The sequence below is a fragment of the Pristiophorus japonicus genome, chromosome 3 (genome assembly GCF_044704955.1).
Source record: "Pristiophorus japonicus isolate sPriJap1 chromosome 3, sPriJap1.hap1, whole genome shotgun sequence".
In the NCBI taxonomy this organism is placed as follows: domain Eukaryota; kingdom Metazoa; phylum Chordata; class Chondrichthyes; family Pristiophoridae; genus Pristiophorus; species Pristiophorus japonicus.
Window position 1 is genome coordinate 204,484,371 of NC_091979.1, and position 20,431 is coordinate 204,504,801.

The window sequence follows — 20,431 nt, forward strand, 5'->3', positions numbered from 1 at the left end:
GTATGATCTGATGGCCATTACAGAAACGTGGTTGCAAGGCGATCGAGGCTGGGAACTAAATATTCAGGGGTATTTGACAATTCGGAAGGACAGACAGAAAAGGAAAGTAGGTGGGATAGCTCTGTTACTAAAGGATGAGATCAGTGCGTTAATGAGAAATGATATTGGCTCAGAAAATCAAGATGTTGAATCAGTTTGGGTGGAGATAAGGAATAATAAGGGGGAAAAGTCGCTGTTCTATAGGCCCCCTAACAATAGCTGCACTGGAGTATAAATCAAGAAATAATGGAGGCTTGTAAAAAAAAAAAGGAACGGCAATAATCATGGGCGATTTTAACCTTCATATTGATTGGACAAAACAAATTGGCTAGGGTAGCCTTGAGGAAGAGTTTACATAGAGTGCATCGGGTATAGTTTCCTTGAACAGTACGTTGCAGAACCAACCAGGGAGCAGGCTATCTTAGATCTGGTACTGTGTAATGAGACAGGATTAATAAATGATCACCTAGTAAAGGATCCGCTAGGAATGAGTGATCATAGCATGGTTGAGAAAGTTGCTTTTCAAACCAGTGTCCTAAGCTTAAATAAAGGGGACTACAAAGGTCTGAAGGCAGAGTTGGCTAAAGTGGACTGGGAAAACAGATTAAAGTGTGGGATGGTTGATGAGCAGTGGCAGACATTTAAGGAGATATTTCATAACTCAACAAAAATATATCCCAATGAGAAGGAAAGACGAAGAAAAGGGATAACCATCCGTGGCTATAATGTGGGAAAATGTGAGGTTATCCACTTATGGAGAAAAAATAGAAAAGCAAATTATAATTTAAATGGAGAAAAATTGCCAAGTGCTGCAGTCCAGAGGGACCTGGTGGTCCTTATGCATAAAACACAAAAAGTTAGTCTGCAGTTACAGCAAGTAATCATGAAGGCAAATGGAATGTTGACCTTTATTGCCAGGGGAATGGAGTATAAAAGCAAAGGAGTCCTGCTACAACTGTACAGGGTATTGGTGAGACCACACCTAGAGTACTGCGTGCAGTTTTGTCACCGTATTTAAGGAAGGATGTACTTGCATTGGAGGCTGTTCAGAGAAGGTTCATTAGGTTGATTCCGGAGGTGAGAGGGTTGACTTATGAAGATAAGTTGAGTAGGTTGGGCCTTTACTCATTGGAGTTCAGAGGAATGAGGTGTGATCTTATCAAAACATGTAAGATAATGAGGGGGCTCGACAGGGTGGATGCAGAGAGAGGATATTTTCACCCATGGAGAAACTAAAATTACGGGGTGCCCATTTAAAACTGAGATGAGGTGGAATTTCTTCCTTGAGGGTTGTAAATCTGTGGAATTCTCTGCCCCAGAGAGCTGTAGAGGCTGGGTCATTGAATATATTTAAGGCGGAGATAGACAGATTTTTGAGCGAAAAGGGAATAAAGGGTTATGGGGAGCGGGCAGCGAAGTGGAGCTGAGTCCATGATCAGATCAGCCATGATATTAAATGACGGAGCAGGCTCGAAGGACCAAGTGGCCTACTCCTGCTCCTATTTCTTATGCTCTTATGTTCAATCTTTAAAAAAGGAACTAAGACAGATCTGGGTAACTGTAGGCCTATTACTTGATGTCTGTAATCGGGAAAATATTTGAAGGAATTATTTGGGATGTCTTAGGCAAACAAGGATATATCGGGGACACCCAACATGGCTTTAAAAAAAGGAGGTGCTGTCTTCCTAATTTGATTGCATGCTTTGAAGAATTTATCAAGGTGGTGAATGAGGGAAACCCAGCAGACATCTTCTTAGACTTCCCAAATACTTTTGACAAGGTAACTCACACGCGGCTCCTCGACAAGATTGAAGCTCCGGTATTAGTGGTAATATATTGAGCTGGATTGAGAACTACCTGGAAGACCACAGGCAGTAAGTAGTTGTAGATTAATTTAGTTCCGCTTGGAGATCGGTCACAAGTGATGTCCCGCAGGGATCGGTGTTGGGACCATTGCTGTTTACTATTTTTATCATTGATCCAGATGTAAGTGTTGGGGAGCGATCTGCAAGTTTACAGATGATAAAAAGATATGTGCCTGAGTCAAAGACTGTAGAGGATGTTCCACTACTAAAGACAGATCTAGATGAGCTGGGGAATTGAGCTTCTGATTGACAAATGTTTAACTTGGAAAAGTGCAGTGCAGTGTTGTGCGTGTGGGCAAGGCGAATGTTGAATATATATAGATCCTTCAAGGAAAAGTAGTAAAGCCGGTGAAAAAGAGAGAGATGGGCATTTTTGTGCGTAGATCTCCAAAGATTCATGACCAATGCCGTGAAGAGATATCTAGAGCAAATAGGGGGTGCTACAGTATATTTATAGGACAATTAACTAGAAGACTAAGCATACTGTTTTATTGAATTGTTTTCCTTATCATTGGTTTCATGGCCAATATCTGCTCTGATATGGCTCAAATATATCGATTACATTTGAATCTGCCAATACACGCTTGGTGTGAATCTGGATGAATGCCACGATCTTGCCTTTCATGATCCTGTAATATTTTAAAAGCTCAGTGCTTTCTTGTTCCCCATAGTTGATCTGAGTGCTGAAGCTTTGACCTGTATATCCCCTGCAAGTGAATGATATGTGATGGTGCAAGATCATCCCTGAGATTTACCATCATCCAGCCCCTCCTTGTCAGCCGTAGCTCAGTGGATAGAGCTCTCGCTTCTGAGTCAGAAGGTTGTGTGTTCAAGTTCTACTCCAGAGACATTGAGCACAAAATCTAGGCTGAACTCCAGTGCAGTGAGTTCATGTTCAGCCATGAACTCATTGAATGGCGGTGCAGGCTCGAAGGGCCGAATGGCCTACTCCTGCACCTATTTTCTATGTTTCTAGTACTGAGGGAGTGCAGCACGATCTTTCAAATGAGACTATAAACTGAGTCCCCGTCTGCCCCCTCAAGAGGATATAAAAGGTCCAACTGCACTATTTTGAAGAGCAGGGGAGTTCTCCCAACATTTATCCCTCAACCAACATCACTAAAAACAGATTATCTGGTCATTGGGCCATAAATTGCAGCCTCTCCGGCTGCGTACAATGCACGCACGCGCCTGAAGAGGCCGCACAAGTTCTGGGTTTAGGCGTGCGAATAAACCCGGAATTTGCGATCTGTCAAAATGTCCTGGGAGAAGGACCTTCGCGGGTGGAGATTTGGGCTATTTACGCAACTCTTGCCCAGCGAATGTCCTTCAAACTCTTACACCTGGTAAAAGCAAGCGTTAAGCCTGCTTTTACCAGTGTAAGAATTTTAAAAGATAGAAAAAATAAATTTTATGACTTATTTTTATATTTAAAAACCCTGCCCATGAAGGTAAGTTTATGTGTAACATATTTTTGTATAAAACATTGAATTTCTATTACTTAAAAAAAAGTAAATATTTTTTATTTGTGTGTTTTATTTGATTTTAGGGATATTCTCATTGATAGTAATGGATCCATTACTATCAATGAGAATACTGCATTGTGATTGGTGGTCCAGGCCCATGTGATGCCAGGAAGCACTTACGCTCCTGGAATATGTGGGCTTTTGCGCTGGGCTGCTCAGCTAAGCCTGGGACCTGAAGTCTACGTTGGAGCGGGACCATCAGGTATTTTCAGATTTTTTTCTTGTGGTCCGAGGCATTCGCCCGGGGGAAACCTCTGACCACAATTTTTGACCCATTATCACATTGCTGTTTGTGGGAGCTTCCTGTGCCCAAATTGGCTGCTGCGTTTCCTACATTACAACAGTGACTACACTTCAATAGTACTTCCTTGGCTGTGAAGCACTTTGGGACATCCTGAGGTTGTGAAAGGCATGATATAAATGCAAGTCTTTCTTTCTCCTTGCGTTGTGCACAAGATCTGCTGGTAGAGAACAGAAAAACTGGGGAGGCTTCTGGAAGGCAGCAAACTCAAATCTATTATTTTAACCAAGGAGACATATCCATGTATAATTCGGTGAGCATGAGTGGATTTACTATAATTTGGGGATGTTATTACTAAGACCTGAAGCTGTGGTTCCAGAGTGAGGTGAGTTTAAAAGGACTCTGAACTATCTCTTAAAAGTGAAATGCCATGGGAAACCAGTGTGGGTCATTCTTCTGTACTTGGTCTTCCTGGAGAAGGAGCAATGGGATCAGACAAGAATCCAACTGATTCAAGGAAGACTGAGGAGGTTCATGAGCAATGATCACTTTTTTGGTGGACGGTCCCTTTAACTGGCTTCGTAGACCATTCAAATATTCGCGCTTGTGTAGTTTCTTCCATTGAAAATTCTGCATGGGACATCCAGACTGCTGCGCAGCTGCACAACTTAGCAGGAACATTAGTCGTGAGTTACCGAACTATCTAGACTAAACTAAGCATACAATTCTTGTTTTGGGCTGTCCTAGAAGTGCTCCAAAAGCTGCCTTGTGTGAGTTATGCAAGATGCTGGAAGCAGACCTGAAACCATCTTCAAGGAATGCCACCGCTCTGTCCATGGATGCGAAGGTACTACCTGTGCTGGCATTTTCTGCATTGGGATCATTGCAGCCTCGGCCAGGGATCTCTGCAATATTTCACACTCAGCTGTCCGCCATTGCATCAGGCTGGTGATTCTATGCATTACAATGATTATTTATGATTGTATTTTATGAAAGGTGAAAGTGAAATTTGGAAAACAAGAAAGATTTTAAAAAGTGCTGCATGGGTTTATTGGCAGGGTATGCGTTCTAATGTAGATATCTGTTTCATTGTTTTTTTGAAGCTTCATTAAATCAATAACTTGTAGCTATACCAGAGGTAACATTTATAGCCTGCATAGACACAATGTAATCTTAGACCTGAGCATCAAAGGATAGTGTATGTTGCCTCAATCGTGTAAGAATTTGCACTTGCTTTGATTTCCACTAACTCGTGTAAATGATGCTGATTTGCTCTTCCCCTTACTGAGTAAAAGTGCCCACGTCACATGGGTCCTTTTAAACTAATTGTGAATAAGGTATTTTGTAAATAGCCTAATTCATATACTTGCTGGTTTTCTGCCCCATTGTGCAGCGCGGCACATTCATCAGACTGTAATCATTGCCTTCCAATACATAACCAGTACTGCATCAGGCTCCACGTTCTGCCCAAATGTAGAGGAGATTGAATTCTATTCAGGTCATTGGTTCCCAGGTAAATGGCGTATTTAGTGGTGTTTTAACTCCTCTTAGTTCAAACCCCGCTGTAGGAATAGCAAATGCTCAACCATCTGTCTGCACACATTCTAACATCTTTCACTAATTAAAAAGTGAGTGCTAACGAAGCCGACAAATTTATTATTCTCGGGGCGTTTATTAGAAATATACTTTATTAGAGAAAACAATGAACCTGATAACCTCAAAACTTCCAAATTCTTGGCAATCCAGAATGCCATATGGATTAAAAAAAGAAACAAAACAAAAAATGCACAGCACGTCCCTCAAAAAGAGAAACTTGACGGGTGGGGGGGCGGGTCTGCACCTGAAATGCTTAATCTGTTCTTGTCCTTTTTAAAAGCTGACGCTGTGTTGTACGTATGTTCTCATTTACTGTCTTCACAATTTTACACTGCAACAAAGCGATGGTTTGTGTGCTAGTTAGACAGAGCAAACAGACTCTGGGCAGCTGCCGACAAATGTTAATCACCATTGCTGGCCTGGGGGGAGAAAAATGAGCAGTCACATTGCAAGGAGAGCCATTAATGTTTTTCCAAGTGCCTCGAGTGAGTGCGCTGATGATGTACACAGAGTTCTGAGTCGCTAGACAGTAGTAAATGAGCTGCAATTCCCATGATGCCTTGCTATGGTTTAAACAATTACGTTTAATCTGAGTGGAAGGCATGAAGTATTTGGTAATGTGCCAAATCTCTGTTCATTAGATGTTGGGCTTTCAGCAACGTGAAACAGTGTTAAATTAATTATTATAATCATTGCCAGAAAACCGCATGAGTCATTTAATAAGTTTTAACTGTTACAATAAACTTGAATGAAAAGCGTATGTCTGAATTTCAAGCCGTGGCATATTAGTAATCTAATCAATGAAGCATAGCAGCTGTATAATACCCATTAAGCAGCTCATCAGAGTTTACAGTATGTGTCAAAAAGTGTTGCCATGAGTCTGGCCTCCAATATGTATACAATCAGTAATATAAATGAATTTTTGAAGTGTTCAGGCAATCCGTTTTGGTTAAAACATTGGTGGCCATTTGCAAGTGGATTTCCTTGCCAATTTCGCAGAACTCAATCTGTACAAAATCAGCCCTGAATATAGTAAGTGTTGCTGTTTAACTGATTTTACATTTATAAAAATAGAGCATGTTTTCCAACAAGACTTCTATGTGCCAAAAGAGGGGAAAAAATGGCAGTGCCAGCATATCAGATACTTGCTTTTATCTTATGATTAAAAATATAGTTGGTTATTTCTATCCTGTAATTCCCACTTGTAACTTCCAACACGTTCATTGCTTCAAAATCCATGTCGTCTCCCTACCTTGCCTCTGGCTATTCTTGCCAAACCCTGAAGCAATACTTGCTTTCCTTTTATTACCCTGTGAATGACGCATACCTTTCTGCAGTCTTTGCATTTATTGTATTTAGTACAAGTTTAGTTCATGCTTCGGTTATGAAAAGAGGCTTTTTGGGGAATTCACTGGATGTCCGAATCTGGAGCTGTTTAACTAGTCTGTGCCATGAATTGAGTTCAAACGATGTTAATTTCCATTTCATCTTTTCCTTTTCATCATTTTGAATATCTATTTGCTTTCTTCTCAACTCAAGATCCGAATACGAAAGATGCCCTAGTGTTTTAAGGTCATGTGTTCAAGTCCCACTCCGGACTGCCACTCCAGAGACCATAATCTAGGCTGACGCTCCAGTGCAGTGCTGAGGAAGTGTTTTTGGCTAAGACGTTAATCGGAGGCCCTGTCTGCCCCTTCAGATGGATGTAAAAGATCCCATGGCACTATTCGAAGAGGATCAGGGGTGTTCATCTAGTGGCCTGGCCAATGTTTACCTCTTCACCAACATCACTGGTAATTAATCTCATTATTAAGAGCTCCTGGTGTTGTGGGTAATATATTAGCCTGGATAGAGGATTGACTAACTAATAGAAAACAGCGAGTCGGGATAAGTGGGTCATTTTCAGGTTGGCAAACTGTAACAAGTAGGGTGCCACAGGGATCAATGCAGCGGCCTCAGCTATTTACAATCTATATTCATGACTTGGATGAAGGGATCGAGTGTATTGTAGCCAAATTTGCTGACGATACAAAGATAGGGAGGAAAACAAGTGAGGAGGACACAGAGTCTGCAAAGGTATATAGTTAGGTTAAATGAGAGGGCAACAATTTGGCAGATGGAATATAATGTGGAAAAATGTGAGGTTATCCACTTTGGTAGGAAGAATAGAAAAGCAAAATATTATTTAAATGGAAAGAGACTACAGAATACTGCGATACAGAGGGATCTGGGTGTCCTCGTACATGAAACACAAAGGGCCCAAGTTTCCACATGATTTGCGCCTGATTTTTAGGAGCAACTGGTGGAGAACGGACTATCTTAGAAATCGCAATTCTCCACATTTTTTTTTCTGCAGTTCTAGTCAGTTAGAACAGTTTCACTTTGGAACAGAATTTTTTCTTCAAAAGGGGGCGTGTCCGGCCACTGACACCTGATTTCAAAGTTTCCACAGTGAAAACGTACTCCAAACTAACTTAGAATGGAGCAAGTGAAGATTTTTGTAGAACTGAAAAAACCTTGTCTACACATTAAAAAATCAGGCGCAGGTTACAAATTAGGCTTCCAGAACGAGGTGGGGGGGGAGGGGGGGGGAAGGGAAGTCATTAAATTCTATAATAAATCCTTATTTATATTTATACAAATATTATACAAATAAATCCAACCTGAATAAAAATTTATAAGCAAAGAAAATATTAAATAAACCATCTTCCTACCTGTGTGAAAGTGCTTCAGGCACGGAGAATTCTGCAGGAAGCCTCACAAGTTGAGGCAGCCGTTCGTTCCCGCGGGGGGGGGGGGGGGGGGAGAGGAGGCAGCTGTTCGTTCCCGCGGGGGAGGGAGGGAGTGCGGGCCCGACCGAACGCAGCGGGGAGGGGGGGGAGGGAGGAAGCCTTTCTAGACTGGGGGGGGGAGGAGACAGTGAGAAGGCTGCAGGAAGCCTCACAAGTTCAGCAGCCATTCCCCGACGGCAGTTCCCGACGGCCTCAACTCACTGCTGCAAGAAGCCTCAGTGCTGATGTGCTGATGGCAATGTGCTTTTATTAAAAAATGTTCAAAAATTAAACAGCTACAAAGAACTACAAAAATGGCCGAGTGCCAATGTTTCCTTCACACTGCGCGTGCGCGAACGCTCCAACATGCACGCGCAGGGTTGCCGGCAGGAAAAAAACTAATTTAAATGGTACCCGCCCCCTCCCACTTACAAAATTGGCGCGAGTGGTAGGCTCCGCCCCCCTGGGCGCCGCGCCAAGCAGACATGGAGCTGCAGGGCGCTCCAGAATCGCGCGTTTTTTTTTCGGCACGAAAAACAGGCGCCCAGTTCGGAGGGGCGCCCGTTTTTTATCGCGTGGAAACTTGGGCCAAAAAGTTAGCATGCAGGTACAGCAAGTAATTAGGAAGGCAAATGGAATATTGATCTTTATTGCAAGGGGGATGGAGTATAAAAGTAGGGAAGTCTTGCTACAACTGTACAAGGTGTTGGTGAGACTACACCCAGAGTATTGCATATAGTTTTGGTCTCATTTAAGGAGGGATATATTTGCATTGGAGGCAGTTCAGAGAAAGTTCACTAGGTTGATTCCTGGGACGAAGGGGTTGTCTTATGAGGAAAGGTCGAGCAGGTTGGGTCTGTACTCATTGGAATTCAGAAGAATGAGAGGTGATCTTATTGAAACATATAAGCTTCTGAGGGGGCTTGACAGGGTAGATGCTGAGAGGATGTTTCCTCTCGTGGGCGAATCTAGAACTAGGAGGCATTGTTTCAGAATAAGGAGTCGCCCATTTAAGACGGAGATGAGGAGGAATTTCTTCTCTGACTGTCGTGAATCTTTGGAATTCTCCCAGAGAGCTGTGGAAGCTGAGTAATTGAATATATTCAAGGCTGAGATAGACAGATTCTTGAACTATAGGGGAGTCGAGAGTTATGGAAAACGGGCAGGAAAGTGGTTGAGGCCAAGGTCAGACCAGCCATGATCTTATTGAATGGCAGAGCAGGCTCGAGGGACCATATGACGTACTCCTGCTCCTATTTCTTATGTTCTTATTGTTTGTGGGATTTTGCTGTGCACAAATTGGCTACTGCATTTCCTACGTTACACCAGTGAGCACAATTCAAAAGTACTTTACAACCAGTGAGGCCATGAAAGGTGCTATATCAATACAAGTTCTCTCTTCTGGCCAAGCATACCAAGAAATGTATTTGTCTCATTGTTATATCACACTGTGGAAAGCAATCCCCTCGATCTCTTTCCTGTTCCACTTTCTGCAATATCTTAACTCTACTTTGATCAGGGATTTTCTTACATTTGTCAATTGGCTATTTACTGATCATCAGCAATGAGTTTTGCCTCCTTTATTCCATCGAGTCATCTGCTTGATATTCCCTTAGTCAAATACATTGTGGATAAATAGTGGAATAAATGCTCTTTCCACTGTGAAAATGCCCAGTTCTACTGCCATGGTGTTTTTTAAAATTACTGTTTATCTTTTCATGTATTATGTTCAACACAAGTGGATGCTGTGCTGTCTGGCTTGGGGGTGGGGGGATGGGGAATAGTTAGAATGCATATTATTTTTGTACACATTTCCCTTTCCTATGCCTTATATAATGTAATCTAGCAATTCTCATTTACACTGTTTCTGCAAAGCACGGAGAGCATTTCTCGGTCCCATGGGCCATACAGCTAGCTTTAAAATCTGCCTCGAGTTCACGTGCAGGCTCTGGATTCTAATTAAATGCTTCACTTTTTGTGCATTCCACCCAAAATTTCACAGGAGGATTCAAAAGCTTGGAGGTTATAAAATTCAGAATGCCAGCAGCATTTGTGGCCCAGGTCAAGAACCATGCAGAGCCAATCCATGAATCGCTGCCTTCCATCCCCATGAGGAAGGTATTCCATATTTATTATATGGCCAACTTCTCCTTTCTTCTGGAATTTCAATTTGCTGTGAAGCTGTGACGGGAGCTTATCCAGCAAAGAGAGCAAGCTCATCAGTGAATTTTTTATGACTTTTTTTTGCTTCTGATTTCGTACCAGCTCCATACCAGAACTGATGAGTTGTCTTCATGAAAGTTTAGGTAGCTAGATGCTGCAGGCCACAACAGCTCCTGCTAGGAAAAAGTTTTGCCCAGCAAAGCTATGTTTGAAGTATCCTTGCCTGCTTCATCAGATGGTAATGCCCAAAGTGAAGCATGTTGCTAATCAGACCACTTGTGTTGTGTTCTGGAAACAAATGTAGAAAGTATTACAGGATAAAGTAGAGCCATCCCCTTATTTTTTTTTAAGGCTGAGCAGAAGGTTTTCATGAATATATTTGAAAAATACTAACATCTCACAGTTAATCAACATACTACTACTACGATGGAGCAATGTTGGAATGGGGTATTTTGGAACTAAACAAAAAGGTGTTAAGTTGATGCGGGTTAGCAATGGAACTACAAACAACTGGATATTTATCATACTTGTGCTTCGGGTTATTAGAAAAACAAAAGTGCCCCTTGAATTTGTTTTCTTGATATTGTTTTCTTTGCTGTTCTCAAATAAGCTTTACTGGCGATTAGTCTTTAGTCTTCATGTAGTGACATTGGAAACAAAAGCATAAAGTTTTCCTCTGGTTGATATTTGTAACAAAATCGTAAGCGTATTCGGGTACTAGAAATAACACTGAGGGGAGATCTTCAGCTTGGCTCAGTGGTTGCAATTCTGCCACTGATTCAGAAGGTTTGTGATTTCAAACTTTCACACTAGGGCTTCAGTGCAGTACAGAAATGTTTCTGTATTATCAGAGATGCTTGGATGAGATGTTAAATATTCCTGTGGCGCTATCTGAAGACCAGTGGCCTGGTCAACATTCTTCCCTCAACCAACACCATTAAAAGCGGATTCATTGTCCATTCATCTCATTGCTGTTTTGGGGACCTTCCTGAGCACAAAATGGGTGCCACATTCACCTGCATAACAATGCTATTATACTAAAAAGTAATTCATGTTTGTGAAACACTTTGGGATGTTCTGACAGATATGATATGGAGCTATACTTTCTTGCACATAAGACATTAGAAGAAATCATTGCCATATTTATTCTTGGCAAACTGTTCTCTCTGAACTCATCACAAATGATGAGCTTTTGGAACCTTATCTTTGTTCTAATCAGATACTGAAACACAAGTATGATAAATACAGTTTTTGCAGTTCCATTACTAAATCGTGTGAACTTATTAGTCTTTTTTGTTCCAAAATACCCTTTTCCGCCATATTTCCTTCATAGAATTGAAAGAATATTAGCTGTGAGATGTTAGTATTGTTTCATATATATTTGTAGTTTTAATTAAGAAAAACCTTCTGTTTAACCTTGTTCGCTGGACTGTAGTAAATTTATAGCTGTAGTGCAAGAATATGACAGCGAAGGCTTCTGTTAATTAGACCATTAGCACTTTTCCATCTCAGATGAGTGGAGGTCAAATTCACAGGTCCCTAGTGAGCCTTTAAAAAGTCACACTGCACATATAGTGAATAGCAATGATACAGTTTAATGTATTCAAGGATGATGGCTGTGGAAAGAATCTGGGACCAAGAACTCAGGCCAATGTGGTTTGTATATGGATTAATATAAAACGTGTAATCCTAATCAGTTTTAGCAATGAAGTAATCTGATGAGTGGCTATTTTTAAAAATGCAAATCAGGATAGGAACAATGTGGGAAAGCTTCTGAAAATAACCTTAATTGAAATTGACTTTATTATAAAATAGTTCGCTCTGCTGAACTTGATTGGCATGTTGTGGTCAAAGCTCTTCATAGTCCAACCATGGTAATAGAAGGAGCTTGAAGCCAAATGTAACTCCCAACTCTCTAGCGGAGCTCATAAGAACATAAGAAATAGGAACAGGTGTAGGCCATATGGCCCCTCGAGCCTGCTCCGCCATTCAATAAGATCATGACTGATCTGATCATGGACTCAGCTCCACTTCCCCACCCGCTCCCCATAACCCATATCCCCTTATCGTTTCAGAAACTCTATTTCTGTCTTAAATTTATTCAATGTCCCAACTTTCACAGCTCTCTGAGGCAGCAAATTCCACAGATTTACAACTCAGAGAAAAAATTCCTCCTCATCTCTGTTTTGAATGGACGGCACCTTATTCTAAGGTCATGCCCTCTATTTCTAGTCTCCCCCATCAGTGGAAACATCCTCTCTGCATCCACCTTGTCAAGCCCCCTCATAATCTTATATGTTTCGATAAGATCACCTCTCATTCTTCTGAATTCCAATGAGTAGAGGCCCAACCTACTCAACCTTTCCTCATAAGTCAACCCCCCCCAACCCTGGAATCAACCTAGTGAACCTTCTCTGAACTGCCTCCAAAGCAAGTTTATCCTTTCATAAATATGGAAACCAAAACTGCACACAGTATTCCAGGTGTGGCCTCACCAATACCTTGTATAGCTGTAGCAAGACTTTCCCCGCTTTTATACTCCATCCCCTTTGCAATAAAGGCCAAGATACCATTGGCCTTCCCGATCACTTGCTGTACCTGCATACTATCCTTTTGTGTTTCATGCACAAGTACCCCCAGGTCCTGCTGTACTGCAGCAGTTGGCAATCTTTCTCCACTTAAATAATAACTTGCTCTTTGTTTTTTCTGCCAAAGTGCATGACCTCACACTTTCCAACATTATACTCCATCTGCCAAATTTTTGCCCAATCACTTAGCCTGTCTATGTCCTTTTGCAGATTTTATGTCCTCTGCAAACATTGCTTTTCCTCCCATCTTTGATTCGTTAGCAAACTTGGCTACATTACACTCAGTCCCTTCTTCCAAGTCGTTCATTATAATGTAGTCACTGTTGTAATGTAGGAAACGTGGCAACCAATTTGTGCACAGCAAGCTCTCTCAAACAACAATGCGATAATGACCAGATTATGTTTTTTTTGTGATGCTGATTTAGGGTTAAATATTGGCCAGGCTATCTGGGTTACCTCCCCTGCTCCTCTTCGAATAGTGCCATGGGATCTTTTACATGCACTTGAGAGAGCAGACAGGGCCTCAATTTAATGTCTCATCTGAAAGATGGCACGTCCCACAGTACAGCACTCCCTCAGTATTGTACTGGAGTGAAAGCCTAGATGTTTGTGCTAGGGTCTCTGGAGTGGGACTGGAACCCGCAATCTTTTTGACTCAGCCGAGAGTGCTACCAACTGAGCCACTGGTTGACACCTAATCACACTAAGCCTTTTCGGGTATGTTAGTTTGGTGGTTATGTGACAAGAGATGGTAAGTTGGGAAATTGAGTTCAACAAATCTGGTAATATGTGGGCTAGTATCAGAAAAAAGTAACCATGAATATGCTTGATTGTCGTAAAAAGCCACCTGGTGCACTTATGTCCTTCAGGGAAGGAACCAAGTCTGGCTTGCATGTGACTCTAGCCACATACGACATTGATGACTCCGAATGCCCTCTGAATTGGCAGAGGTATAGGCAATGAATGTCGCCTTGCCAGCATCATCCACATATTACTAACTAGCCATTCAGGAGCTCCAATAATGCATATTAAATGTGCAAGTATAAGAAAGGAACTCATCCAAAACTTTAAAAAAAATGCATCATCCTCAGTTCTTGGTCTGATTCCTGCCATAGCCATCATCCTTAAAGACATTAAGCTGCATCATTGCTATTCACCACGTGTGCAGTGTGACTTTGACCTCTCTTGCTTTCTTATAGGAAAAATTTCACTTGAGTTTATGCAATATACATCTCAGTTCATCATCTCAAATTGCTCCTGCTGCTATTACCACAGTAGGAGATTGGTATCCACAAGTGCTTCACCTTGGCGTATAGCTCAAAGTGTTCTTTCTGGACATGATCCAAGATTGGAAGAAGAAAAGAACCAGAGGGGAAATGTGGAGAATTTTTTTACAGAGTTATGATCTGGCATGCACTGCGTGAAAGAGTGGTGGAAGTAGATACAAGAGTAATTTTTAAGAAGGAATTGGATAAACACGTGAAAAAGAAAAAATTGCTGTGGAGAAAGAGCAAAGGAGTAGGACTAATTGGATAGCTCTTTCAAAGAGTAGGTACAGGCATAATGGCTGCCTCCTATACTGTATGATTCTATGAAAATTTGCTCTGCATTTGTCACAGTTAAAGGGAACTTAGAACAAAAACTTCACACACCTTCCAATACAACTCACTCCAAAGCAAGTGACAGCACAGTTTTCTAACAATTCAATCTTTGGGAACCATACAAACCATCTGTTGCGCAGAAGTATTTTATGGCGTTTCTTCCCTTGAATGATAACAGAACCTTAAACAATATTTGTGATATCCAAAGCCATATGTATTATAATACAGAAACAAATTGGAAATGATGTATGTGATTGCACATTATCACCATTTGTACACGTTAGTTTAAATCCTATATTTTCAAGCCAATGGGTGTCATTCCATGAGAGCAGGAAATCAATTAACACAATTAATTTTTAAAAGGAAAACCTTAAAGCTTTGACAGAATGCAAATACTGCACTTTATTTAAAAAAAACAGCCTGTTCTTTTTCTGCTTATCAAGGTGATATATGTTAAGAGCTGGGGAATGGAAAACTTTCCATTTACACTGTCAGCTAGCAAGGTGGCAAGGGTTGGAAGTTAGATGGTCAGCATTGGCATGGTCTGAGGGAGGCCTGCATACCTGCCTCAGCTGGGTCGTGGTGTGTAGTGTATGGACCTACATATTGGGAGGAAATACATTTCTAAGTTGTGATGGGGAGGATTACAATACAGTGATTAGAAATGCAATCAAAGAAGTACATTAAATGACGAGCACTGCATGGAACAAGATTTAGATTTAAAAATAAATCTGACGATGAGCCAGCCCAATGTGACAAGTATGTTGGTGTGCTGACACCCTGTGGCCCAATGATGTAGGGCATGGTTACTGCCCTGTGGTTCTCTATGCGCTCAGCTACTATCTTAACCCACCTTTCTTGGTGCGCGTTGGAGGCATGGAAGGATCAAGTGTAAATCAAGTTGCAGTTGGCTGGTTGAAGCATAGAATGATGGGATATGGTTGTTTGTTTGGTCTGATGATTGTGCATAGTGCCAAGGGACTAAGAGAGGTAAAAGTAGAAGGACTTTTATTGAACAGGTAATCATTAGGTTGTCCCTGTGGCTCAGCTGTCAAAACTATACAGGTCAAAATTTTTCAGGTCCTATTCCCAATCAGTGCTGAGTTAGCTGATGTCAGGGTGCCAGTAGTATGCTGGCTTGGTTGTGTGATCCTGCCATTTAATGGACTGGCCAACACTCAGGGTCTAGCCTCATGTATCAAGAATGCCACTTCGAGGAGGTACTTAATGATGACTGATGCCCGTGGTACCACAAGTGATTGACCTTCACCAGCCGCTGAATGTATTTTGAAAATTGGCACTCTTGCAGCATGTCGTGTTTGCATCAATAGCTTAAACTCCTACTTTCATTAAAAGTGATTTTTCTCTATCATCTGCTGGGTTCCTTTCAATAATGGCTCTACTTGGAACCAACTGCCTATGATGTAAACATAATGAGGGGTTCCTCCAGTGTGAATAAATTTAAGATTTTGTCCATGTCAGGCACAAATTTAAGAAAAAAAGTGAGGCCAGGTTTCATTGTAAGATCTCATATTACAATATTTTCTGGAGAAAGCATGTATGCTGTACTGATGCCAAGACATCCCTCAGGAAGTTATCGTGCTGTTATATTGCTATTTTTGTATTAAGGTAGAATGATTTCAGATGTCTATTCTTACAAACCCAGCAATATACCTCGGCAATCAGATTGGCAATCTCACTCCTGGGATATAGGACCACATCAGGAGGTTTTCTCTCACTGCCTGAGGTTTGCAGTGCAGTCAAGTGTAAAGTCACTTTTTAAAGGTTCCTACGCGCTACATTTAAACGATTTCCAAGAATGCATTTAGCCCTGTTAGTCACTGGGCAGAGTGCAATGCACAACAGCTTTAACATATTTATGCCAACTGTACATTCTAGACAGGTGCTTGTGTTAGCAGTGCCTGTAATATAATGATGCCCTTAAAAATGTCCAATCAGATTTTACATAGAGTTGCATCAAATATACAGCACAGAAAACAGGCTATCCGGCCTAACTGGTGCATACTGGTGTTTATGCTCCATATGAGCCTCCTCTCAACCCTCTTCATCTAACTTCATCAGCATATCCTTCTACAAGGGCAAAATACTGTGGATGATGGAAATCTGATGGAAGGTCATCGACTGGAAACGTTAACTCTGTTTCGCTCTCCACAGATGCTGTCTGAACTGAGTATTGCCAGCATATTCTTCTATTCCTTTCTCCCTCGTGTTTATCTAGCTTTCCCTTAAAAGAATCTATGCTATTCGCCTCAACCAACTATGGTAGCAAGTTCCACATTCTCACCACTCTCTGGGTAAAGAAATTTCTCCTGAATTCTTTATTGGATTTATTAGTGACTATCTTATATTTCTGGCCCCTAGTTTTGTTCTTCCACATAAGTGGAAACATCTTCTCTACCCTATCAAATCCATTTACAAATAGTGCCAAACTTGACCAGGTGTTTTCTTTCACCCGACTGCCAGCATTGTTTCAGACTGATTAAGTTAAAGCTACCTAAGCTGATGTACTGATTAGCACTGATGTACGATCTACAGAAGTTCAATTTCATTAGATTTCAACCAATTGCGTAAGTTGCTTACAGCCATTAAACCGTGGATGTGTTTTGGGGAAAAATGGGACAGTGAAAACTTTCCCTTTATGTGTGATTACTAAAATTTGCACAATACTAAATGCATGTTCAAAAATGGCCTGTAAAATGTGTGGACAATCGTCCTGTTTTAGTATGTAGAAATGTTAGTATTCTCCAAGTGTTAAATTTGAACTGTACAAAATACTGAGCTGGTGGTTCTACGCTTCCCGAGTACAATGTCTGAGTCTTCAGTCAGTATGTTTTTAAATAAAGGTTGATTATCCAAAATAATCAATTGTGGGTTTTCACAAAAATAGCGCTATGAACAATTGAACTCTCGTTGATCTCCACATTTCAATATGTTTTTTTAGGAATAAATCTGTCATGTACCAAATTGTTGAAATGTTCACCTTTAAATTGTCTCCTCAGCAATATCTTTGGTTTGCGGCCTGTTGATTATGCAAAATCTGAAGAAATGATTGTCGCTCTACAGCACTCCCCCAAAGATGAAAATCCAGTTGCTGAGCAGTGCTTTTCTGTATGTATTCTTTGTTGGGACGTGATCCTTTTAGTGTTTAAGGATTTTAGTCTCTAGTAACTATCTATTCATTATTGTTAATTGTCTTTAACGATCAAGGCATCTTTTATTTCTACAATATTCTATGAAATAGACTTTTTAATGGATACTTAAAAGCTCCGTATTGTCCAATTTATTTGTGTGCAGTTCCATGTATACTGGAAGGCTTTTAGTACATCACCCAAGCGGCCATTCTTGCATGAACATAGATGGTGACTGTTTGTATGCTATTCAACCACGAAGGGTACCACAGACGAGCCCAATCTCCCCTCTCGATCTCCACATGCTTTCAGCAGGGATCACTGGACAGTGGTTAGGGATGGGTACCCTGGCTGATTTTTCTTTTTTCTTTTTCTTCTCACTAATCCCTAGCCCAGTTGTTGCACACTAACTGAGATCAGCTAACTGTATATAAACCGGGCTCAAACCTGGACTTAAAACCACATCACATTGTGGACTTAATCAGCTATCGGGGATAGCTACATTTTCTAATTCATTTATTCAGGGCTGAATTTTGCAGGGGTTCAGCGGGCACGATCGGTGGCGGGTCGGGTGGGAAAATGTTTTTATTCCCCCAGCGGGTCCGGACCCTGCTGTTAACCCTCTGCCATGCGCAGTTACCAAATGTCAGGTCTGTCAGCGCTGAGCAGACCCGGCACGCAACGTCGAGGGAGACAACTAAAATCATTAGTGGCTTGTTTTCTTCCCAGCTTTTTGAATTTGAAAGGTCGCCCACCAGTCTCCCACGTGACTAGACCTCGTCTGTGAAACTGATGCGGGAGGTCATTGGCCATTGAATCAGCTGATGAGTTGACAGCTTCAAATGTCAAGACAAAGCTCCCAGCTGATTGAGCAATATTCCCTTAACCACTAGCTTCTCTAAACTGCATTTCCACTACAGATTCAGAATGCTGCAAATCTTTATACACGTCTCCATCCAGTCTGACCTCATTACCACTCCCACCATTAACAGATTGCTTCTGTCATCTCTACTTCACCTGCCATCTATTCCATCAGCTTGGGTGCCGTTAAAACTTTCTCACCTTGGTCCTCACGATCAGCCCCAACACCAGTAGCACCAACACCAACCTTGTCCGAAATCAACTGATGGTGCATAGGACACAAGCCACATTGCTGCCCAGGAGGCCAGGGATGGCCTCACCATGGCCAGATTTACTTCACTTGACACTGTACACCCTGGCTGCCACATAATGCACCAGATTGGTACAAACCCACACCAACACCATAAAGCATCCCTACAATGCCCAAGCCATTTTGTTCACACTCATTACCATTGCAGGGAGTAGTGTTATGTCTCACCGTTCACTGCAACTCACTAAGCCACTTCCAAAGGCGCATACACATCTGTCCAAGAATGCAAAGTCTTGAAAATAAAGGTTTCAATGTTTAGCAGCACATTAACAGAAACTTTGTGAACAGTCGATAATATACTCAGGTGCCTACCCTTGTGTGTTGTTAGTTGATATAATTGTGTTACGGTGAGTTTGAGAGGTCGCTGGTCATAATGTAGATAGAGTGGGATGGGTGGAGGTGCAAGGTACGTTGGTGAGAGTAAGGATGTGTAAGGGTAGGGAAGGCAGAGTGATGGAGATGTGATGAGAGGCACAGCAGGATAAAGTTGAGTGTGGCTTTGTACTAACATTTCGTGATCTACTGAGATCATTGAAAGGTTTGCACCACTCAGCCAGGTCCTCCTGACCACATTCCTGCTTGTGCCCTCCTCTGCAATCTGCAACCAGGCTGTATTGATCTCCTGGGGAGGTCCCTTCCACCCATTGGAAGGGAGGAGACCTCCTTGTGTGCTATGACTCGGTCCATAAGCGTATGGAGGGTGTCATGGAAGAGCCTGAGTGTAGCCCTGCACCTCTGTGCAGTGATTGTCAGTGTTTGCAGCACCTCAATGCTGTAGAACACTGATAGCACAAATGTCAAAATAAAGTTGGCCACGGTCCCTTTAAGGAAACCGGCTGATGACGCGTCATCAAATTATGTCACCAGACCCGCTTACTCTAATTGACCGGGAAACGTGCTGGGTGGATTTAACGAGCCCAATCAAGGTAAATTCATTTTACACAGTGGTCTGGAGCTGGCAGCGGGGGCCGCGACCCGTCACTGACATCACCTGCCATGGACCTGCCGAGGTTTGTAAAGTTCAGCCCTCAGTTTCTTTGAAACACAATTAGTACTATCACTGGCCTGGTTACTGGAGGAAGTAGTAATTACTGGGATAGGGCTCTGTAATCTTTACAGTCCATCTTCATATGAGTAGTTGTATTTCGTACTCGTTCACTGGTTTTGTGCTCGGAGAAGGGTTAAGTTAATATAAGCATTTTGTTGCATTCTTAATCTGATATCAAAGGAGGTATAACTGATGGAGTATTGGTTATGAGTCCATGGTGCTCAGTGCCATTAAGGATCAGTCCCGAGCAATTTGCATGTCTCTGCATAGATGTTTACCTTATCTTATTTAAGCAAACTTGTTTCTTGTCTTTTCAACGAGTAGGTTACTGCCAGCCAGCAGAGAGATGGACCTATACTGTTGCTGGGAAGTGGACTTGTTCCAGCCGACAAGAATAGACTTGGCATATTAATAAAGCTGCTAAAAATTGGAAACTGCACTGAATTTAGTACCTCAGGTATGTTTTTTTGCATAGGCATTGTAGTTGTTAACCTCTAGCTTAGCTGGACAAGAACATACTGCCATGTGATGGATAGAAATGGCAGTAGATTCTACTAATTTTTTCAAAGAGGTTTGAAATTAGCAAAAAATGTTGAAGGGGTTATAGATTGATATTCAAGCATTGCTAAATAATTTGAGTTCCACAAGTGCATAAAATAGGCAACAAGATCAC

General features: G+C 41.7%; 1 protein-coding gene across 2 annotated transcripts in view; it reads left to right on the top strand.

Annotated features, from left to right (window-relative positions):
- bard1 (BRCA1 associated RING domain 1) overlaps nt 1–20,431 on the top strand; it is a 228,838-nt gene that overhangs the window by 165,244 nt on the left and 43,163 nt on the right. For both annotated transcript variants that reach the window (XM_070876214.1, XM_070876215.1), the window contains exons 7-8: nt 17,411–17,519; nt 20,083–20,215. In XM_070876214.1, the coding sequence (XP_070732315.1) occupies nt 17,411–17,519; nt 20,083–20,215 (242 nt within the window). The remainder of the gene's footprint in view (nt 1–17,410; nt 17,520–20,082; nt 20,216–20,431) is intronic.